This window comes from Patagioenas fasciata, chromosome 8, assembly GCF_037038585.1.
Source record: "Patagioenas fasciata isolate bPatFas1 chromosome 8, bPatFas1.hap1, whole genome shotgun sequence".
NCBI lineage: Eukaryota > Metazoa > Chordata > Aves > Columbiformes > Columbidae > Patagioenas > Patagioenas fasciata.
The window spans coordinates 20,540,457-20,564,410 of record NC_092527.1 but is presented as its reverse complement, the minus strand read 5'-3'; the positions used below and the strand labels follow the sequence as shown (position 1 = coordinate 20,564,410).

Here is a 23,954-nt window from a genome sequence, read left to right as displayed (position 1 = left end):
ATAAGTTATAATATAATTTTCTACAGAGAAGGTTTGACATCACACTCTTCATGCTTTCGATAGAAATATTTCTTAAATTAACCTGAATTTCTAGTCACGAACAAACAGTTTGGAGGTGACCAGCTTATCACCCAGAGAGAGAAGTGGAACAATGTTTATAGCTCCAGTGTAAAAAGTTATTTCCAACCACGCACCACATCCAGGCCGTTCACAGGATTGAGCCTGGGAGGACTGTGCTTCACATCCTTTCTTCACAGTACTAACATTTATTTTCATAGGAGGAAAAAAGCTGGGGAAAATAAAATAATAAATAAAATAAAATAAAATAAAATAAAATAAAATAAAATAAAATAAAATAAAATAAAATAATATAAAATAAAATAAAATAAAATAAAATGCTTCTCAAGTGTCTTTTATGTAGACCTGAACCACACAGAACTTCTATTGTTGTCACAATACTGGTTCCTGAGGCTTTCCCTTTGCTATCTTCTCTGCCGCCCTTCACCAAAAAAGCCCTCAACAAACTACCACAAAAATTCTTTGGAACCTGAAGGTCAAAATACTATATGCAATAGCACTAGCATAGGTCTGTGCACCAGCATGAGTCCTCAGAAGCATTACACACTATTCTAACGTGCTAAAAACAAAGAAAACAAAGCTCAAGTGCAAACAAAGACAAACACAAGTTCCAAAAGCGGGGAAAGTCAAGCCACAATGGGCAGTACTGTCAGCTCCTAAATTAAATATACACTCATTGCCAGACCACTAATTCATTTTGTCTTGAATTCTGTAACCAATGGTGGCTGAAACCTGCTAATTCAGGTAGAATAGCAACAATTCAATGTACAACATGCTGCAACATTAGGACAGCCAGATGGCAGAAAAGACAGACTGAAAAAGGCTAGTGGCTGGATGTCCTTCGAGGTTGTTTTTTGTTGAGTTTTTGTTTTGTTTTTCCTTGTATTCTGCTTGTTTGGTTTTGGTGGATGTCGGGGTTTGTTTTTTGTGTGTGTGTTTTTTTGGTTGGTTGGGTTTTTTTGTGGTTTCGTTCTGGGTTTTGGTTAGGTTTGTTTTGTTTGTTTGTTTTTTAAAATCAGGCTATAGGATGGATCACTCTCAATGTTGGAATCAAATTTCCACCCCTTCCCTCATCTTCTACTCTCCTGCTGTGGTGCTAAGAAAGAGCGTATTTCCAAAGGGAAGCTTGTATGCTCTGAAATTATGGAGAGAAAAACTGCCAATTAAAAAAAAAAAATTAAAAAGACACAGAACTATGCTTCAGGACTGTCCCAGTCACCCTGTACAAAGGGGAGAAGGGATTAATCTCCCCTTGCCAAATAGAAATAACCTGAAGAAATAAGTCAGTAAACCCTCTCCAGTCAGTAAATCCTCTCCAACTATGCTGACTTCAATTGCACACAAGTTTCTCATGCTTTTTTCTAATCTATGATATTTGTCTCAAGGCAGCAAGTTTGAAATGAATTATTGAAAAGATAAATTTTTCAAATTGTTGCATAACCACATTTGTCTCTTATTACAGAAAGGGCACACAAGAACATCTAACTAGTTTTCACAGCACACTATAATTAATCTGAATCACATTCCACCTTGCCCTAGTATTTTCCTTTTCCCTTCGCTCCCCTCGTCACATGGATGCTCCTTCCAACACTTCCACAGCAAGGTTCATAACTGCCTTCTAAACAAAACCTGAGTCACACTATTTGAAATGAGAGCAGTATCCCCGGCATACACGCTATTAAGCGTAGAACAGCGTTCTGGTCATTCCCTCCGCTGAACCAGCTTTCAGTTAACGGCAGGTCTTCAGCTCTGTCTCATAACTTCTCATTATTCCTTCTGACGAGCTAACAGTAATCTCCTTAAACACATCCAAGATTTTATTCCTCCCTGGGTGGCAAAGGATGTTCTACTCTTGAAGACTTCATATTAGTTTGACATTATTGTATGATCAAGAGGGCTTGCAGCAGTATACCTTGTGAATCTACAGCTCTTTCCTTTGGAAATGCTTCAAATGTGTTAACCATACGTTAATGTGAATGCTTATGAATTCTCCAGGAGGTAGGAAATCTTTGCAGAAACAGACTGATGAGTTAGCCAGAGACACAGTGAGTGGGGAGTGGGAACGGTTTCCTGACAGCATCCCATAATCTAAATTTTCACAACTGACTCAATTACTTGCTCAGATCCTGAAATGCAGCCAACTTTAGAATTTACTTAAATTCTTGTCATAAGATTTACTCTTGGGTACAGCTACTGCTCCTACAGATTGAAATTTTATTTTTTGCTACCTTACTTTTACTCACTTCAGAAAGCAATCCATTGCAGATGCTACTGTCCCTGCTCCTGTAGTTATAACTGATATAAGGAAACAATTTTATATCTAAGTGATCTCCTTTACTTTTACCAATCAGTCTTCACAAACACAAAAAAATTCATGTGCTGTTTATTGTCACATGCATTATATAAGCACCTTCCGTATCAACAGCATTTACCTCTAGTTTTCAAACCATCTCTTATCGCACAGAAAAATAACAGAAAGGAAGAGAGTCCAAAGGCAGATGTCAACCTGGCATGCCTGACTTAATGTATTTCAGAGCTGTGTTCCATAAACAATAAGCAAATCAGAGGGAAAAGTAGAAGGAACTCACCAAAATCTTATTTCTATAACCAGCAAACCAGGCTACATCTCCTCTTAATATTACATGCTTTAGCCCATGTTATTTTCCTGCCAAATGCCCACAGTCTCTTTTCTACCTACACTCTTCTTATCACTGTTGTAGCAAAGAATATGACTTGGACTCTTTTCCTAATTCATCATGGCTTATTGCCAAGCATTCTGGAAAGCACTTTAAAATTTGCACCTCTCAGTATTTCCAAGTGTAAAACAGGGCTAATTCTTCCCTCCCCAGTAGTGGCACTGGAAGGACAAAGGAAGCTATTGATGCATTATGAATTTGATGAGGGGAACAATGAAGAAAGACTGAGAGAGCACATGGCTAAAAAAAACCTGCTGGAACACTTTCCTGGTGGTGCAGAGGAGCACAGCGCAGGGGAAGGATCTTTGTTCAGGTAAACAAATTTTGGGAGGACAAGAGCTGGGGAGGGTGTGGAAACAAAACAGCTGGAAAACAAGACTAAACATCCATCCCTTTCCATAGGAGAGAGCAAATCACAAATGATACCTTGGGAAAAACTCCACATGGAAGAGGAAGTTCCTGGCATCGACTTCACCTTTACCAATGTATGATCAGAAACCATAGGGTTATCCTAAGCAGGAAGGGCTACACAGTCTCCTTCTCATACAGCCCTGACACTCTTCAATTCAGCCGTCACTGTCAGGGCTGCCCAAGCCTGCAGACCTACTGCATCCAGCCCCCAGTTTTCCAACATGATGTGGCCCTTGAATAAAGTGCTATATGATAATGCCACCACTGGTCATCAAACAGTTGAATTTCTTTTGAATGAACCAAGGAAATCTACATTTGAGCACAAGTGATGGAACCTTGGGAGAGAAACAAGAAACCACAAAATTTCTGCATGTTCCTATTAGTGGTGTTCAGCAGAATGCCATTCTGTACTGCAGGAGACATGCTGGGGGGGCTGTGTCCATGCAACAGCAAACCTATATTCATCACTTACTTTTTAGCTATTTCAATCAGTTGAGAGAGGGAAGAATGCTGGAAATGCTGCTTTGATTTGCTATTTGAGGGATATGAACCAGAGGAGTAAACTAAGTGGAAAATCTTCTTGAGGTCATAGATGAATGGTTCTGCACTCCTCTCCGAAAGAGATAATACTTCTGTCAAAATATGCTCTTCTGACAAAAAGAAACACCAAGACTCAGAGGATTAGAATAATTAAAAAAAAAAAAAAAAAAGCCAAACCATCTATTTTAAGACTAAGTTCCCCTACTGATACCAGGATAACTTTAAATTAAGCAGAGCAAGCTGTAAATACAGAGCAGGCTACCCAGGAATTTCAGAGACGAAAGACTTAAAATGCACGTATGTGCCACACCAGATATCATCTATAGCAGAGCCACCAAAACACTTCTATACAAAAAAGGCAAAATGCATCATGTACCAGTAAAATCCATGCAGCAGTTGGGAACACGAGGTGAAGGAAGAAGAGACAGCGTGGCTGCCTCCAGCTCCTGAAGAGTCCATAAAACTCTCAGGTACTTCTAGGTATTGTATAGAAATGTGACAGCGAGAAGACATTTTAAGAGGAAAAGTTACCACTAAGTCAAGCAACTTTAAATGCAAGGATTACTTAAAAACATACACAAGACTGTTTCTAAGCACCGGTAACTTTGGAGATGCTATCTAGTCAGCAGGCAGGAGTGTCTCCCAGTCTCCCAACCTTTCTGGAACCAGGCCCCCTTCGGGCAGCTGGCAAGGCTCCGCATTGCACGGGCACAGCGCCCAGCCCTTCCAACCTGCCACCGCCACCCTGCGCTGCAGCCACCCACCTTCCTAGTCCCGGACCCGAAATACAAGTTAATATTCTCTGCTATAATACCTTGATCCAAAGCCACTCAAGGGCTCTCTGCTCTCCATGCCCTCTTCCAGGAGTACAATAGGGGCGCACAAGAGCTCTCTCCACACCACTGGTCTGTGCACTAACACACAACCCCTCGTGCACATTTCCCAACTGCAGGAGATCCTGGTTCCCAGAGCTACGGCCAAGCAGCCACTTCCATGGCTGCTCTAAGAAACCTATCTGGAAACTAAATGCCTTCCCATCCCAAACACTTCAATAATTCCTTATTAAAGGGATCTTCTGAGCATGGTTTGCTCATTCAAAGGATGAAACAGAAAAGGAAGGAGACCTGCCACGATACAGGGGAGGGAAGAGACACCTCCGGAGAAAGAGGCAGGTGCTCCTTAAGCCATCACTGGCACTAGAGACTGAGTATTATCAATTCAAGGCCTCATTCAGCTGGGCTCTGTAATTGGCCCATATTACATTCATGCTTTGCTAGCTACAGCTGCCATAAAGATTAATTTTTTCAGGTGTTGCAAGCTGCAGATCTGGCCTAGGAGAAGTGTTTAAAAAGAATAAGCACACACCTTCTCCTCTAGTCTAGACCAGGCATTTGGCAGCAACCCAGTGCAATCTAATACATCCAGTACAAGGAGCAAATTGCCTGTTAGGGACAGCCCTGTACACCAACACACAGCTCTGCAGCACTGATAGCCCTACGTATAAAAAAGAAAAAGGGCAGAAACAAACTCCAGTGCAACCAAAGAAAGGCTTGCTTGCTTTTTTTCACTCTTTTTCTCTAGGCCAATTCAGTTGCAAACCAGTCTATCATCCTGGAAGCTCAGTGTGCTTTTCACACAAGGAGTCATGCTGCACAGTCATTGTAGCTGTCTCCCTAATCACAGGTGATGTAGTGGTAAGGGATTCATGTCCCCCACAAACACCCTTACAACAGAAAGATCAGGCATGCTAGCAATGAGTTGGGAGTCCTTTCTGCATCTCAGTGACATTTTCATCACCATAACTGGCCACGGGTAGAATATCCCAGGAAGCAAACCCTAAAAATAGCTTCTTACAACAAGTCAGCCAGTCGCCCGGCAAAAGGGGAGGGGAAGGGAACATTGCTTATACATGGTTACTACAATTCGGTTATTACAAGAGAGACAATGAATGTCCAGGCAAACAGGAGACGCAGGTGGTGAATCTTATATCAGTTTCTCCTGCATCACCAATGACTGTCAATAAGAGATGCTTTCCCAAATTCAAATATTAAAGAAAGCAAAGTAGAAACCCAGAACCAGGTTTGCACAGAATACTTTTAAATGCAATGAAGGAGGGAGCTTTGCCCACTAAGCACCAGAGTGAAAAGGAGCATGCACTCTCCCCATGTACTTCGTGCCTTTAAGGAAGGTCCTGTGGGGCCCTCTCCAGCTCTGGCCCATGGAGCTCCAGATACCCCTGCAGATACCTGTGGGAAGGCATCATGCTTCCCAGTTACTTAATTATAGAAACCACAGAGGACTCTCTTCTCTAGATTATTCTCAGGAACTTGTGGCTAGGGAACCAGCAAGCAATCCCACAAGCGCTCCCATGCATGGCTGATACCCCGGCAGTCTTTCAAAGGCCTTCTGCACACTGAAGATGCAGAGGGGCAGAGGAGGGGCAGAACAGTAAGCTGCCTGCTCCTCAGCCATGTGCTCTAAGCCACATGCTCCCCAGCCAGATGTGCACTTGAGGGGCTGCAGCCCTTGCAGAGCTACCCCTCAGCCAGCACATCTGCCCCACTTGCAGCAGGGTTCCCGCAGCACACGGCCCCTCTCCGCCTCCCCGTACCACATCACTCAGCAGCAGTCCTCAGCCTGTCGGGTACCACACATGCACAGCCATGGTCTTCCAGCTGACTCCACCTGTGGGGCTTCTCTCCGGCATCACAGCATCCCCACAGGGCACCAGCAAGTGGTTGTGCTGACAGAGGAGGGCACAGTAATAAACTTGCAACTCATGAGGCCTCTGTGCGTTTCTGAGTCACATGCAGAAGCTCACAAGCTCTGAATTGTAACAGGACATCCTGTGTGAGAAGGGAGTGTGCAATGCAGACATCCTGACAGATCAGCCCTAAGCAAACACCTGATTAGACTCTGTGGCAGAGGAGTGAGGAGGGGAAAAGCACGACTGGACTTTCTAGTTCCAAGGCAGCTGACCATTGTGCTTTTCCACATGTTTTCCAGCTCCTGAGCTGCTGCTGCAGACACATGCACAGAAAGGAGGGGCTTCTAGCATCAGGACTAGGCTGCCGTCCCTTTCTCCTCCTCCCACAAAAAGTCTCTCTGAACAAGTTTCCCTGTGCTGTGGGGAGGACCCAGCCACAACTGCAGACACCAGGCTCACTTGCGCTTGCTCCCTCTTGATTTACAGAACTTCCCCGCTAACAGCTGCATTGCAGATGAACCCTCTTAAAGTGGACATGCAGTAAGCAAGACAGCAGGGCACAGAGCTGTTCCAGAGGCGACACAGCCATACCGGTGACCTCTCCTCTGCACACACAGTGACCGCAACTCGTGCGAGAGTTCCAGACACTCTGTCTTGATCCCACTATACACAGAGGGTCCTGAAGTGCAACAGCTTAACAACAAGAAATCCCACCAAGTGAGCTCATTTCTAGACACCAGCTCCTTCCTTCTCCCCATCAGCTGATCCCATCAGGTGCCAATGGGTTTGGATGAACTAGCTAAATAAGTATCATTATGTAGTACAGCTGGTTATCAGACAAGGTAACAGTGTGGCAGTCTCAGCAGTACCAAGTCACTGCAATGCAGGATCCAGGAATTCAGCGATGCAGAAGGAAGAACATAAATTCCTCTGGCTCAGTTGAGCTGCGTGTTTCCTTGTTCCCAAGCCAGCCCCCACCACCCCTTCAGATAAGCAAACCGCATGGGTGAGACCTGAGTTTTGCTTCCAAGATGGGGAAGGAGTTTTAGCTGTGTTTTTCAAATGAAAAACAAACAACAAACTTCAGCAGTTAACATTTCATATTTCATCAGAGGGAGAAGAGCAGGCTGAACAGTCTAGGAAAGCCAAGAAACTTCTTGACCATTTATGAGGTGGTGAGAGGGAAAGGTTTTTAAGCTCAGCCTCAGGACTACTGAAAAAACTAAGTGAACACTGGCACAAAGAGTTAAAAAGGCATAATGTGCTTCCTGAAAGCTGGGTAGGCAGCTCTGCAGCAACATGAACTGCTAGCAGCAGCCAGAATCACCTGGACTTCTCAGCAATATTTGATAATGGTTATCAAAAAAGCAAACTACCTTGTTCCTCTTTTTTCACATCTCTGATGCTGAACTTGGCTCGCTGGAGAAGACAAACAAACGTGTCATGAGAGCTAGACTCCCAGTGTGCTGCTGTAGAAATGCTTCCACACAAAGGACGAGCTGACCAACACTTCACTCCGCTACATCATCCTTCTTAAGTGCAAGAGCAATTCAGCCAGACAGAGAAGGCTGTGGATCATTGCTCTGCGCTAAGCAAGCAACACTGAAAATTTTAATCTGGGCAACTTCATAACAAGCAGTAGACGCAACACAATATCCTAATCTGCAGAGCTGGCAGATTCTAGGCCAGATGCCATATAAGTCAAACAAAAATGGGCAGAGCTAGAAGTCACTTTTCAATTCTGCAGTCCAAAAATCAGGAATATTTAAAGTAACACAAGAGCTATGAATCACTACTTTAACTTGCACTGAAGAAGTACATCCATCAGGGTCAAGCTTTGTCTCTACACTGGCACCAATTATAAAATAAAGCTGTGCAACTTCAACTCTTCCAATCTCTCCAACACAATCTCAACAGGGGACATTTGATACGCAAAGCTCACATGGAGAGGCCCAAGGCAGGCAAAATTAAACTTAACAGCATACCAACTCTGGGCAAAAAAAACAGAAAGGACTCCTGCTTGGCATCACCAAGCTGTGCTCTTATCAGCCTCTAAGAACAACCTTCCAGCAAGTCCCTGGGGGCTACAGGGGCCACTAAAGACAACTTTCTCCTTCCACATCTGTTTTTTCCTCTAGCCACCCTGGGTGATTTCATGACCCATCGACCATTAAATGTTATATGCTTTGACACAAGGCAGAGTGGGGGGGGGGGGGGAAGGAAACAAAAACAAAAACTAGGATATTCATGGACATTTTCAGAATGGCAGCTGCTCCACCACAGTAGAACTGCTAAGTATACTCTGCAAGTACTGGAGACCAATACAAGAAGAGGTTTAACAAGCTGTTTTCCCTGCAAAAGTTTACAGGTCACCTGTGCTATTTGAAATGTGCATCTAGTAAGCACATCCCAGAAAAAGCACTGGACCATCCCCCTCTGTAGCCACATTTCTAGTCAGGTGTATGACATTAGATCTCTAGCACCAAACACGGCAGCAGGATGAACACACACATCTCCAGAGCTGCAGGGAACTTCACACACTGACTGTATTCTGCAGCACAGACAAGGAGACCCCTCCCTCAGAAGCAAGACCACCAACTGTGGACCCTTCAGGAACCTACACAGATTTGGAACCAAGTAACGGGTTCAGGAAATAACCTCCTTCAAGAGAGAAGTTGGGGTAAAACTCACCTTCTTGAGCTACCTTATGCTCAGTCATCCTGGTAGAAGAAGACTTGGGGCGGGGGGGAAGGTACACTTAAGTTTAAAGATGTCTAGCTCTTATTTTTTCACTTCAGACTTCAAGCTATGTCAGACTGCTTCTCATTTACTCACAGCTCCTCTGGGACTAAGAAAACCTCCTCCTTCAAAGGAGAGTTGTCTTCAACACCAAGAAATGACATCTCTCTCTTCACAGCTATCACTTACCACCGTCTACACCGACTTACTGGAGATGACACAGTAACAGCAGAAGATAAAGCACATCCAAATACTGAGTTACTCCACTAGACAAGCTGCAGCCCACATCAGCTAACTCAGATGTCTAGAACAGGAGTGGAAGTAAGGGAAGGGAAAGGAAAGAATCCTTTCTACAGGCTTTCAGGAACTGGCTGAGGAGACTAAATATCCTTGTGCCCACTCATGGCCTGTATTCACAGCAGCTTAAAAAGCCCACTGGGATTTGGGCTAGAGGGAAAAGATCTATACTTTCCATAGATCATAATGAGACATTAATTTATGAAATGAAAGAAGCTGAAGAAGCCCTTCTAGAAAGAAACCAGTTTTAATTACCACAATCCTATTTTACTAAGTCTGCAAACATTTTACACCAGTATGTCTATCGCTGCTCTGAGGTTTGCTGGGTACAACCAGATAGGTCTTTCCTGAAGCTGTGTGCAAAAAGGTACCGTGATAACTTGTAGTACTGCAAACAACCACGTGGTACCACCTTCCAAGCTGTGTGGCATCAAGATTTTAGGCACTGAGGGCAGAGGTCCCCTCACCAGTTCCTTGCTCCCCAGCCAACTGCAAATCACTAACTCTTCTAGGATCAGTCCTTAGCATGGCCAGCCTCCATAACAGAGGACTTCCCTCAAACTCCAGCGGAGGGAAAACTACCCAAGCCCAACCTCTCTCACACGCCACCTGCCCACCATTTGGGTCCACCCCACCAATGCTATCAGCTCTGATATGCAGGGACACCACTCCAGCTCTGGGAAGGGAAACCAGCACAGACAAAAGCAGCATGCAGGGTCAAGACCAGTATTAGCCCTAATAGTGCTGACATGGTTTTGCATCACACATTTTCAATGACAACAGCCTGTGCTACCATCAACACTAGTGTGGGCTGGTTAGCGTCACGTTTGATAGTCTGAAACCCACAGGTAATACTGAAACTTCATTATTTGAACCAAGTCTGATGCAGAAAAGCTCTAAGCATGAGGCAGAGAACCAGAGTTATTTGTGGGTATAAGGAATGTCAGTCTGCATTCCCCCCTGCCATCCCAGTGGCTATAGGAGAATGAGCCTGGTATTTCTCACCAGGATGCTGTTCTTTGTTAATACACCATCACACACTCTCCTCCTCCTTTCCACCTATGAGAAAGTTTAATCCTTTGGCTCACATGCATCTGGTGAATTGTTCAGTCCCTGTCTGCCACCGCCATCACGGCAGCTCTGCTACAGCAGGCAGGCTGCATGCAGCTCCTTGCCTTCTCTGCCATTTAGCCTTTGGCTCAGGAGGCTTCCAAAGAGCTATGCCTACTCCAAGGCTCATCTTCAAGGGCACCTTCCTTCCTCAGAGACAGTTTGCATGGGTTTTATTTCCTTTTTAAATTAACTGTGTCTTCATTTCCACAATGCCTATTTCTCCGAGACAGCTCTCGGCTCAATTTTTGGGACTCTTGACAGAATCACACTAACAACAGCACTGCAAAGAAAGATGCTACCTCTACCACCGCAGGGAAAAAGGGTCTTGTACTCAACAGCCAAATCACCTATGCCTTCTAGCAAAGAGAAAAGGTTTGCTAGCAGCCTTCCCAGAAGCAGGACACTAACATGGACTTGTCCCAGTGTCACTGCTAAGCAGACTCCAGCCACAGGAAAGACAAGCCAGCCCAGGGCTGTGGGTGCTTAGACAGCAGCTAACTCAGGAGGGGAACTTTGGATTGAAGCAGCAGAACAGCAGGTCACCGCTTTAGAGAGACATGTAACTCATGCTCTCAGGAACATAACATGAAAGTGCTGAGAGTACAGTATCACATCTATACACACAGGCACACACACATTCTCTGAAAGGTCATCACATTTACTCCACTCACATCGCAGGGATGGGGAATTCTCCTTCTGACTCTGCCAGGAGCAGGGTGAGACAGATCTCAGCACCAGGAGTAAAGCCACAGTTATCTCCTTTCCTGATCCCATCATAAAAAGGTACAATACAAGATTACCAGCTCTCCTTACATCTCTGAACTAGTCTCAGAGTCATCAGTAACTAGCCGCTTGCACCAACCACTATCTTCCCCAGATTGTTCACCTAACAGGTGGGAGGAACAGGAATTCTGCAATATTCTCTGGGAGGAAAGAAGGAGGGTAAAAGCAGCATTACTAAAGGGATGCTTTCAATTAAAGCATTATAGATTAATATACTACTGGTTAAAGTAACCCATCCATGAGAGACGAACGAACATTCAAACCAAATGCAAAATTAAAACAGAAAGGAGCCAGAGTGTATCAGGTGGAAAAAGTTACAAGGAATCAAAATCTACCAACTACAGACTCCGTTTCTCCAGAAAGCTAAATCCATGCCCTACTGATCTTTGGCTACCCTCGGTGTTCAAAAAGCTGATTTCTAAGATACTGCTGGCTCATTTCTTCAGAAGCATTCTGCTACTCTTCTCCAAAAATCATGTAGGCAGCAATGCCAGAATGCTTGGGGAGCCATAACAGAAGTACGCAGTGATATTTAAACGGACAGTAAATTGAAGAACGTACAGAAAGGAACCTGAGGTCAGCCTAGCTCACAGGACCCCACATTTTGAAGCATTAAGCTTACTGTCATATGGGTCAGCAGGAGCTACAGTCATTTAAGTTACAGCTTGACACTTCCTCCACACACTTAAAAAATCTAGAGAGTGGCTCAAAATTTTAAGTATGCATTTGGCCATCAGAAACCAATGCACCTCCGCTTTCCCCAAGATGACCATTCTGAGCACTGACATCACTTCTGTTGCAGACAAACACATGATGAGCTGAGATACTCCACATTTCTTTTTACAACATTGAAGGCTTCTTTACTGTGCTGGTAATCCTGATATTGCCCTCTTCCCACAGCTAAGCCAAGAGCAATAGCTCACTCTATAGTCAAACACTGGCAAACTAACTTTTTTTTTTTGTAAAGTCTATTATCTTGGTGAAAATCGGGAGGTTTCAAGAACAGAAGAAAGAAAAAGAAACACCTGAAACACCAAAACAGGTGATAGGCCAGAATTAATGAAAAGGGAACCGATGCCCTAGTTGTCAGGGTTGTGAAGCAGATCGATGGTGCTCATAGGGGACACAGTGGAGAGAGATTTTTATATTAGTATGTTTCCCTTTTAAAAATCGTCTTCATCCAATTCGCCTGGCGAGAAGAACTAAAATACTTCTAGGGCATGGAAGGGAACAAAATTATTGTCATGGTACTCTCTTCAAACAGTGATGTTAAGCCACTAGTTTTTTTGCAGGGGGGAACACTCTTCAGAAATTTCTTTATGATCCACAGATGAGTCCTCCTCTGGCAGTGATGGTTTTGGTACTGTCCAGAGAAGGATTAAATTTGGCAGCAGTGGAACTTCCACACTACACCCCAAAATCAACAAGAGATGTATAGCTTTTGCACTGGATCCAACTTACAAGAAATTCAAGTATTTCTCCCTGCCCCAAATATGTACGGTGTGCTCAACATCCCACTCTTCACTGGAGGAACACCTCAAAATATTTAACTGTGGCTCACTGATCAATATTCTACAGCCAAGGGCTTCAGGACACGTGCAGGAGTTAGTCTCATCCCTGCCATACACAAATCCGGTTTCTACTGGGAAAACAAGAAGCCCAACTCTCTCGCAAAGCCCCTTTCTCCAGCCTCACACAGAGGCAGCAGGAACTCCTGCCCAATCTGTGTGACCACTGCCCCCCCAACATTGTTAATGCTGGAAATTTAATACTCAATGTGACCACTGAGAAGACAGACACAAACTGAAATCCTGTCTGCTCTGTTCCAGCTCCTTTATAAAATATACAGTGTAAACTGAGAGGCAACCTGGGGTAACCCCAACCATCACTGACATCCACAGCAGGAGGAAGCCAGCTTCTGGCCATGGGGAGCCACAGCAAAAGCAAGGCCACCACCCCCCTGCCACCCCGTCAGCCTCTGCCCTCACACCAAAACGCTCTCGTGCCCACACTGCTGTGTAGGGCAGGCAAAAGCCAGGCTGACCCCAGCCAAGCTCACAGCTCCAACCTCTCCTCCAAGGACAGGGTCTCTCCTTTTACACACACCCCTCGTCTTCTTCAAACACCTCCTTCAATGAAACTTCCTCTAGTGACATAGGTGGCTTGAACCCCTCTTCCCCTGAGTGGGGCTGCAAGCAGAGGCAGGGAGGAGGAGGAGGAGGATGCAGGCTGCTGGCAGAGGTAGAGGGCTGCAGTTTCTGACATCAGCAGAGCAGCCCCCCCACCACCCCTCCTGCAGTGCACAGCAGCAAATTCAGCCACTGGCCATCCATGCATCTGCCCCACGGACCAATGCCTCCCCTGCAGTCCCCAGCCCCTGATGGCCACCCCTGCAGGCAGACCCCGGCCGTGCACCCTGCACTCTGCTCCCTGCATCCCTCCATGTGCACAAGAACCTCCAAAAAAATCCCCAGCCTTCACTGTAGCTGGTGGTAGAATCACAGAATCGTTTACGTTGGAAAAGACCTCTAAGATTATCAAGTGCAACCATCAATCACAGCACCTCTTAAAGTCGGGGCGCAGGGAAGCACTTCACACTCAGCTGAAGACCCACCCTGCAGGAAGGGCAGCTCCTCTCCTTCACCAAATGACCAGACCTGATTTAGCTGCTCAGCAAGTACAGCTGAGCACACGTGGTTTGGTGTGCCAGCCACTGCAAGAAAGGACATTTGTCCCCAGCCTACAAACACAGGCACACACAGAGAGCACCTATTACAAGGCATTTCTACATGAGTCTGGATTTGTGCTTCAGGCACCTGTAACCCACATGCTGGGCTTTCCATGCTTTCACCCAGAGCAGATGTGCTGGGCTGCACCACCGCTGCCTGCTTCCAACTCAAGCAGGTGTGCTCTGGCCCACAGGGGACTTCAAACCTGGCAGCCAAAGAGCACTCTAAGACAGTCCTAACTCAAACACAGGCTAAGAACGTTTATGGAGCAGATCAAGATAGAGGTTAGCAACTGATGTTGTGAAATTTGTCCTGCAGCAATGTTTCAGTGTCTGGTGAAACTACTATTGACAGCTCCAACAAAACATACTGTGAAGCCCAAATCAGCAGCCACTATGGAACTGAAAGCCAAGACAAGAGAGGTGTATGCAAAAAGTTGAGTTGGAAGTGTAAAGAGAGAGCTTTATTCCTGTTGGTGTTTGATAAACAGAAGTAATTCCTTGCTCCTCCCACAGACCACATAATCTCCTACAGGAACAACAACAAAATGTCTAAGTAGACTGAAAATTTTTATCTGTTTTACAAATTTGGAAAGGTGGAGAGCAGGAAGAGAATACACATCTTTATTCCACAGGCAAAACCAAAGCCACAGTAAAGAGAAATCTGTGAAATAATCTAACTTCCAAGACAGCTGCTTTTAAGTTCTTTCAGCAAGAGATGTCACTTGCAACAGTTAAAAGATCAAGATTTTCAGAAGCAAATTAAATTTAACAACAGATATAATGCACAGAGATTTCTCTGCCCCCCACCCCTAAAAAACAAGGGCTAAAAATCCTACACATGGTGGCAGGATCACTATATACTATTTGGTATAAAAAACATCCTACAAATTATCACAGGTAGAGCTCTGCCTACTACTTTCTAATGCAGGACTGTCTCTTAAAGTATACACTGGAGAGTCAAATTCTGGGTATTTCCCTACTGCTATTAAAGCTCCTACTGCTTCTCTCTTGATCCTTTTGATCACTGCAAGCAATTTTACTGTATTTGAACTTCACTGCTGCTCAGGAACTGAAGCACTGCTAGCTATGAATTTTCATGTTCAAAAAGTATTCTGGTGACACCCACAAGACAACTTCCAAAAAATTACAGTTATTACTTCCTTCTGCCCGTGTATCTGGTAAAAGTCTGTGTGTTCAATCCCATAGGAATTTCAGATGACTGAAGCATTATATTTCCCCCATGTGTAATAACCACTGCTTTTACATGTCAGCTGAATGCTGACTAAGGTGAAGTCTGTTTCCTCTCCCTTCCCACAAGCATTTGGCCCCAATTAATGCTGAAGTACTTGGCATACTCTTCACTGGGCAATCTTAAGCATCAACACAATATGAATAATAGCAAATACTTCATTAAAGCCGAAATATGAATTTTAGTCTAGACCAGCTCTTATTGACATGATTTATTTTAAAAGAGAGCCAACAGGCATCCAAAAATCATAGACAACAGAGAAAAAAGACTCTCCTCTTGAAATCTGACTTTGCATTTTACAAAGGATGAAGCATACTAGACTGAAAGTGTTAGGACCAGTGTTCACAAAGACCAGCGCCACATTTTCATCCTCCTCACTTTCAGAGAGTAGCCTTCTAACAGCACCATGTCTCTTCAAATCTTCACTGCTTTAAGAAAACCATTTGATAAACATGTCAAGTAATACAGAAACCTTTAAGCCAGGAGTGTCAAACTCACTTTCAGCAGAGACCACGTCAGCCTCATGGTTGCCTTCAAAGGGCCGAAGGTAATTTTTGGACTGTATAAATGTAACTACTCCTACATTCTACAGTCCTAAAACTACGTTCAGCCCTTTGAAGGCAACCACGAGGCTGATGTGGCACCCGGTAAAAATGAGTTTGACACCCCTGCTTTAAAAAATTCACCCTGAAGTGTTTCTCCTCGTCAGCTACATACAGCAAGCTATTCAGCACTTCCCAGTCAGCTATCTAGTATTTCTTCATCAAGAGTCTTGAAAAAGCAATGTGACAAGAAATACTGTGGAAGGAGAGTAAGGCTTTGTTACCATTTCCCAGGACATATTCAAGGGAAGCACTACAGCAGGTAAAACTTTTGTGAAGCAGCAATGGGCTGTACGTACTTCCCAGCAGCAACAAGACGCTGCCTCTGGAACTAGCAGTTACTATATCAGGTATCTATACAGGTTCAAATTCTGCTAGGGAAAGTACAAAATGTTAAGTGTAGCTATGCATAAGTTGGAGAGGGGCACGGTGTCCCTACACAAGGGACCATTCTGGCACCATGACCAAGCCTAGAAGAAAACCAACAACACGAGAGGCAGGTCAGGAGGGTGGGTTAACCCACGCAACAGCCGGGCAGGCAGTTGGGTGCACAGGGAGCTCCGGGTGTACATGCAGCCGGGCAGACATGGCCTCTGCAGGGAGAAGTGCCAGCTCAGGGAAAGGAAGCATCAGACAACATATATCCAGGATACTGCAGAATTAACACCGTAATTCTCCTCCTGTGGGAGGCAGCTTTCTAAAATGCCTTTCCCCAGACTTTCATTTTCAGGTTGCTGAATCGAATCACCCTAATCACTGATTTACAGCTGTAGTATCTAAATAGCACGTATTTTTCCTTCAGTGCTCTAAAGACCTACTCCAAGGTGAATTCGCTAAGTTCCTATCAAAATATTCGGTCTCTTTTTGTACCAACCACTTGAGTTATCAGCAAACACAGCTGGAATAACTGAGTTGAAGTCACCAGCCACTTTTCACTGTAAATGCAGATTCTTCAGTCCTCAGATAAGACTGCAAAGAAACCTGATCAGTCTCTTGTTTCTGATTTTCTCTGTCCTAGCAGAAGCATCTATTTTCTTCCTTGGCTCTCCTCACACTCGTCCTCTAACTAACCAATATCTTTGTAAGTAAATCATTGTCAGGTGTCTCAAGTTAGATACCTGAGGATCAGGCTAGTGTCCTCAATGTACTTTATTTATAGGAAGGTGTGAAATCTAGAAAGTAAGCAGTAGATCAAAAGATGGCCTATATTCACCCATACTTACTTTTTTTACTTGCTGGGTCATAAAACTGTCATCCCCTAATATGACAATTACAATCTATATATTGCTCCCTCTGTAACTCATTAGATACCCAAGCACTTAAGAACTGACTCAATCAGTTCTTCCACTGCTTTTGGACTTCTGCTAGTATACTTCGAATTTTGTTTCCACTCTTATTAATCCTGCAGTTTTACCCATTTTTCTTATCTCCAGAGTTAACTTCAATACCACCATCTTTGTAAGAAAATGATTTCTCATTTGCAATCAGTTTACCCAGCTACTCTCCCCCTCCTCTATGCAGGCTTGTGTCCACTACTAGCATCTGAGCAAATGGCTCTCCTGAGCTTTAGTCCTCACTATGGGATGGACGGGGAACTCTGTGGAGCCAACACGGCATTAATGGCTGTCAGCAAAGCAACGCCACCCTTCAAACCTCTCCCATATTAAGTTGAACTAATTTTGAACTCAAGAGATTGGATACCCCACCTACATCAGCAGGCACTGTCACCTGACCATGGAGGGGACACCAATTCTCATAGGATCTGCAGCCACCTCCTAAACAGTCTAGGGCTCCACTGGTTGGCCCCAACACGACCTCTCTCAGGCTAAATGCCAAAACAACACATTATCACATATGCTTACTTCCACAAGTCAACAAACAAACAAACACACACATACACACACACACACAAACCCCACAACAACAAAAACCTTTACAGTATGGCACTCTCTACTGTTGACACTACTTCTTCATCCAAACTACAGTAAATGGAAATTTTTCAACATTCTGCAAGCCATCTTATACTCTTATCACATTTCATATTCTAGCAAAAACGAATATATATGCTATTTTTCTCTTATACAGGGATTAGGCAAAACATTCTTCATTTCTAAATATTTTACCATCTCCTCCTGCTTTCTCAACCAACTCCCCTACTAAGCCATTTATTCAACTAGCAAGACAGTCAAGGGCCTAATACATTAATTTTGTGAGATCTGAAAGGCCACTAAGGACTTAGATCTTGTCTTGTTCATCTCTTCTAGAAACAGTTGCCTTTGGACCTCAACTTGTTGCACTCCCTGCTTTCAGCATGTTTTACTGCAGTTAAGTTTCTCTCATTCTCCCCCTCATCCACGCCACCCATCAAGCAACTTTAATCCCTGTAAGGGATTCCCTACACAGTAGGAGACACACATTCCCTGCATACTATTAATACGAGGTATACTACCCTTTATGCATGCAGATGTCCCTGGAAAACAGAAGACCAAAACTTTGGGGGAATAATTAACTTTTTTTTTCTCTTTTCATAAGACTACAGTCTAGTTTCAGGTTTTGGAAATCTCCAGGACTAACAAAAGCAAAAAATATTTGTTCTCATCTGTTGAGAAGCGAAATTCACAAGATCTCTCCATCCAACCTACTTCTGCCTCTGAAGGCAAACTTGTAAGTTTCCAAACACACCACATTTAACTGCAGCATGAAAGGAGAGAGGCATAGAGGTTCCATCCTTCAAAAAAAAATAATCACATCTGTTCTGGTGAGACAAATCTCCTAGGTAGAAAAGACATTCAGCAAAATCAGTCCGCAACACTTCTCTTTATTATGAGTGATCGGTACACATACACACACAGATAAATCGCCTATAAACATAGCTCTAGCTCTGCTTGCAGAAGAAAGATCTCAGAAAGCAAAAAAAAAGACAACATCACAGAGTATTCATTTCCAGATATAGGAATTATTTTATCATCCTACGCTACCTCCTTTCAAGCTCCTCTTTGCCACACAACTCAATGATTTTGTAATGATGAAATGACTGAGACAAGCAACTTCAGATCCCTTAAACTTATTACAGCTTCAACTCCAGTGAAGTATTTTCTATTAATAAAAGGAAGAAGAGCAGATCGAGACACTAACCTCTGGCTGACAGTTTTTTGGTGTTGATGATTTTTGCAGCATACTCCTGTGATGAACTTTTCTTTACACATCTGCGGACCACAGAGAAGGCTCCCCTAGAAGAAAAATAAAGGGGGCAGAAGCTATGAAACTGACAACGATAAATAGCAGCAATTTCTGTTCCCATAGCGGACCAAATTAAAGACAGGGCAGAGGACATACAGAGAGGGAAAGAACACATGACAATCTGAAGAACAACGCATGCAGTCTGATCAGCAAATAAAACCTAGTCTGTATGGTACTCAAGCTTCCTGAAGACCCCTTGAGCCCCTCATGGACAGTGCAGTAAGAACAGCACACTGTGAGAGGAGACAGACACCACACAGGCACAGAAACAGGACAGGAAGGAACTGATGAACAGCAGACAGGCAGCCTAGAACCACGCTGCAAACACCAGCCTGTAAGTCCATCTCCCAAAGACGGTATCCCCAGCAGTTACATCGGACAACCAGGACTCATTTCTCCCACATTCAAGTGCTCGTTCTGTCATGGAATCACTGCAACACTTTGCAGAAGTTACTACTTCGCTCACATCTCCCTACCCATCTCCAAACGGGGATAAGCATGTACCTATTAATGAAGTGAATAAGAAGCTACGAGGCTTTGTACATTTTCTCAAGCTGGACCTATTGATATCATTACAACTATTCCCAAAGAGCCACTCGGAGAAGAGGTCTGAGAGAGAAGAAGGATTTCTGTGAGGAAAAAAGATAATACAAAAATCTACAGGACTACACAGATGAGTTCTTGAAAGCAGTCCCTTTTTAAAAAATAAAAATCTGGGGTAAAGAATAACAGTCGGTTTTACAGGAAAGATCTGACAATGGGAAAAGGACAAATAAGCGAAAAGCAGGAGAAAATTCAAAGTCCTTCAGAACAAGAATGTGAACCCGTGTCTATGGACAAATGTACACATATACGTAAGAAAGGGGAACAGAAGCTGCACAAGGGCCCCACAAGACATTTAGCCCTACAGAGAGCCTAAAATAGCTTAAATCCTCTCAATACTGCAGAGTCCTGCCTTTTTCTCCCCTTCCTGAACCTCTACATACAAACCAATAAGCAGCAAGGTGAGCACCAGCACTGGGGCCCAGGTTTGGTGACACACAGCTGCAGCAGTGTGGGGAGTGACGGGGACACTAGGCTGGAGAGAAGAGATGCAGCAGAGCCCAGCAGTTGGTGCAGGAAGGGAGGGAGGGGGAGAGCAGCAGCACCCAGGAAAGCACTGTCCCCATAATCCTACCCTAGCCGTTGCTACACTGCTTTCCTGTCCCACAGGGTCCCCCTGCAAAGCCCTGTCCTACGGTGCAGCAGCAGGTCTGCCAATGCAGAGACAAGTGCGGAAAGAGGGTGGGAAGGAGAGAGAAGCGCGGTGCAGCAGCACCGGGTCGTTTCACAGGGACAAGGAAGTGGGGACTGAAGCATCGCAGAGTGACAGTAACAATGCCGTGTCCCAGCGCAGGAACAGTTGAAGGGAACGACAACATCTAGCAGGGAGACGGTGCGGGGAAAAGAACGCGGCAGCCTGGTCCTGAGGAGGGCAAGGGGAGAAGCGAGGAAGTCCCGGGGTGCAACAGGAGCGCGCAGCCCGGGGCTGGTTGCGGGGACACCCCATCCAGCGGTGGGGAAGACCCAGGGGCGCAGAAACACCTTTCCCTCCAGCGGCTATGCCGCTGGGGTAGACGCGGGGTTGGAGAGCCGGATTACAGCGCGGCGGCTAATCCTCCTTCGGCTCCCGGGAGAGCCGGGGCACCGGCACAGGGCTCCCGGCAGCGCCGGAGGGTCCTGAGGCCGTGGCGGGTGGCGGGGCGCGGCGCGGGGCACGCAGCGGGCTCCGTACTTGCCAAGCTCCTCGTAGAGCTGGTACTCGTCGGTGAAGCGGGTGCACGTTGCCGTGGTGGCCATGTTCGGGCTGCGGGAGGCTCAGCGCCGCTAGGGCATGGGGCAGGGCGACCGGAACGGGCCGGGCGGGCGCGCTCCTCGGCGGCCTCCCTCCTGGCTCGGTGGGGCGGCGCGGGCTCCCCCCGCTCCCGGCTCGGCGCTCCCCGCTCCGCCGTGCACAGTCACCGCTCGCCGGGGAGGGGAAGGAGGCTGAGCCTGGCCAGCACCGCGAGAACTGGCTCAGAGACACCCCGCGCCGGCCCCCTCCCTCCGCCCCTCCGCCGGCCCCGGCCCGCCGCGGGGTGTGGCCGCCGGGGGCGCTCCCGGGGCGCCCGCAGCGCCCGCAGCGCCGCCGCCCGCGCGGGGGGCTGCAGCCGGGGCGCGGCCGCCTCCCCCCGCCCGCGGGCGCCGGAGCGGGCACTGCAGTCAGCGCCCCCGCCCCCGCGCAGGGAGGGCGGGCAGACTGCGGCGGGCTGGCTCCCCCCCCCACCCGTTACGCTCCGTTCCGCAGGCGGCTAAGAGGCTGCAGGGCCGGGAGGAGACCCCCGGCCAGGGGCACCAAGGGGGATTTCTCCCAATTCCCTCCGCAGGGCGCCGAGCCGGGGAGCGCCGCAGCCGGATAAACTTCCTGCGTGCAGCGGGAGGGAGAGGGAAGGTGGGGCCGCCGCCTTCCCCCGGGCGCACGTCAGCGGGGCGAGCGCCGGGCTGGCAGCGCCAGGCGACCCGGCCCCTGAGTGCCCCGGCTCCAGAGCTGCCGCCCCGCGGGCAGCCGCCGCTCCGCAGACAGCAGCTGCCCGGCTCTCACTGCCGCTCTGTGCGTGCTCCGGCCGGCCGAGGAGGAGGAAGCGCGGGGAGGAAAAACCAGCAGCTCCCGGCCGCTGCTGCCCGCCCTGGTCGCAGCCTGAGGCCACCGCCCAGCGGAGGGGACACGGCGCCGTGCATTGCCCACCTCGAGGCGCCCGACACCTGATCCACCCCAAAGTTGGGCACGGCGCGATGCCGAGCGGGGAAGCGCTGTCAGGCGGTGCCCGACCTTGGGGGTGCGTGTGGAAATGAACCAGCTGATGCAGAGGTAGAGTGGTAACACGCGAAATGCCTTGAAACAGCTAAAGAATGAGGCCCGGCATTCGCACACACGTATGGTGTATGGTGATGGGACTTGGATACAGAAGGCAAGCAGAAATAATCAGTCTCCAACTGCAAAAGAAAACAAACCTGCCTCTGATAGCATATCATCCGAGAGCGCTGTCTGCAGTGCCTTTATAAGCAAGTTTATTTTCACCTCTTACTTAAGTGAGCCTGCCTCTGACTGAACAATTGCCAAATCTGCTTAATGTGCAGATTTATATAGGGCAGTCACTGATCCAGCCAGAGAGGAAAGGACTGCTCTGGCCTCTCCTGTGCAACTGTGAGCGCTGTTTTAAGAACATACAGAGAGACAGATGAGGATACCGTAACCCAGGAGCAGTATTAAACTGATCTGAAAATGGGAAGTACTGTATAAGTACCATGCATTGTTACTCTGTGATTGGACTAGGAAATTGTCATGTTATTGAATCCCATGAAAAGCAGTGACAGCAGTCACCAGCATAGCCCCCTCAACGCTCCATCTCCAGGTTAAATGTGGCCAGCCCAGTGGTGCAAGGTCCACAGTCAAATAATGCAGTGGGCAAAAATTCACCCAGCCTATGCAGAAAGTAGACAGCAAAAGTAGGACAATGTAACAGTAGCATTACAACAAAGCAATAGTTCTAGAAGGTGATTATGAAACAACAGCATTCTGCGTCTTAGACCATGCCAGCATTTAAACCTGGAAACCTGCTGACCCAGCAGAATAACTCAGAGAACCAACAGGTGTCAATCAGCGATCTACCTCCTGCTGAGCTAAAACTGCTCCAACAGCTTCATTCAGTGGTCCACCAGTTTCTCTAACATCTAGAAAAGTTGCAGGTGAGGAGGAAAGCAGTCTGACAGCCCCTGGTCCTTACCAGGGCAAGCGGCTGGTAACACAAAACTTACATGGGAGATTTTAGATGCAGTGACAGGCAATGTTGCTGATATACAACCTGCAAAATTAAATTACATGCTCTTTGTGCAGGAAAGGTGTGCTGTTAAGTTTGTGCTGTGTTTGCGCTAGGTGATGTAGTCACGATATATATGCAACCCAGTCCCCTATGTTAAAATATACGGAACAACTGGAACAGGACTCCCTTCTGCAGTTTGTTCCTCAACACAAAAACTGAGGTGGATGTTTAAGACCAGATTTTAGCACATTGAGCTGAATGAGCAGCCAGAAGGGTAGAATCTGAACTTTTGTGCATTTGTCCTACAAACTGAGGAGAGATGATGATGGAAAGGGGTGTGAGCCATGACAAAGAAATACAGCAACAGGAGAGGTTTACCTAAAGCTATGTATGAAACTGAGTGAGATTCTGCAGTTGAAAACTGTTTTAGCTGGACTCAAGGACAGTTCTGTCCCATATACAAAGCATCCCATGATATGTAAGAAGCTCTGATTGCAGTGGTCTCATAAAAATACATAAGAAACATAAAAGAGGGAGACAGAAGAGGAAGTTTCTCATCTTCAAGTGTTACAAGGAAAAGTAAGGTCTGGAAATCAGAAAGGGAACAGACAAGCAAGTGTGGAAAGAAAAGCTAACCATGTGTTATGCATAGCAAGTGCTACAGAAACAGATTGCTAACCAAGAAACTTGTGTTAAGTGAGAAGTGGGATATAACTTGAATGACAGACTTGATTAAACCAAGTAGTGAGTGGGAGACTAAATTATGGGAGTTGAGTTTTCAAAAGGAATGCAGACAAAATGAACCAGGAGAGGGAGTGGCAATATGGATAAGAGAGTATTGTGTCAACAGAAAGAAATATTGATGTTCTGGCTGACATAGCAGTCTACTTGTACCAAGAGTAAAACTGCAGACAGAGGTGAATCTTGAA

General features: G+C 46.1%; 1 protein-coding gene across 13 annotated transcripts in view; it reads right to left on the bottom strand.

Annotated features, from left to right (window-relative positions):
• CAMK2G (calcium/calmodulin dependent protein kinase II gamma) overlaps positions 1-21,284 on the bottom strand; it is a 120,057-nt gene extending 98,773 nt beyond the window's left edge. For 5 of the 13 annotated variants that reach the window (XM_065843476.2, XM_065843473.2, XM_065843478.2 and 2 more), the window contains exons 1-2: positions 20,961-21,281; positions 19,082-19,176 (exon numbers count right to left, since the gene is read on the bottom strand). In XM_065843476.2, the coding sequence (XP_065699548.1) occupies positions 19,082-19,176; positions 20,961-21,025 (160 nt within the window). In that variant the 5' untranslated portion in view covers positions 21,026-21,281. Of the gene's footprint in view, positions 1-19,081; positions 19,177-20,960 lie in introns of all 13 variants that reach the window. The other 8 variants (XM_065843480.2, XM_071811828.1, XM_071811827.1 and 5 more) reach the window with 4 other exon arrangements.
• Positions 21,285-23,954: the final 2,670 nt, after the last annotated feature.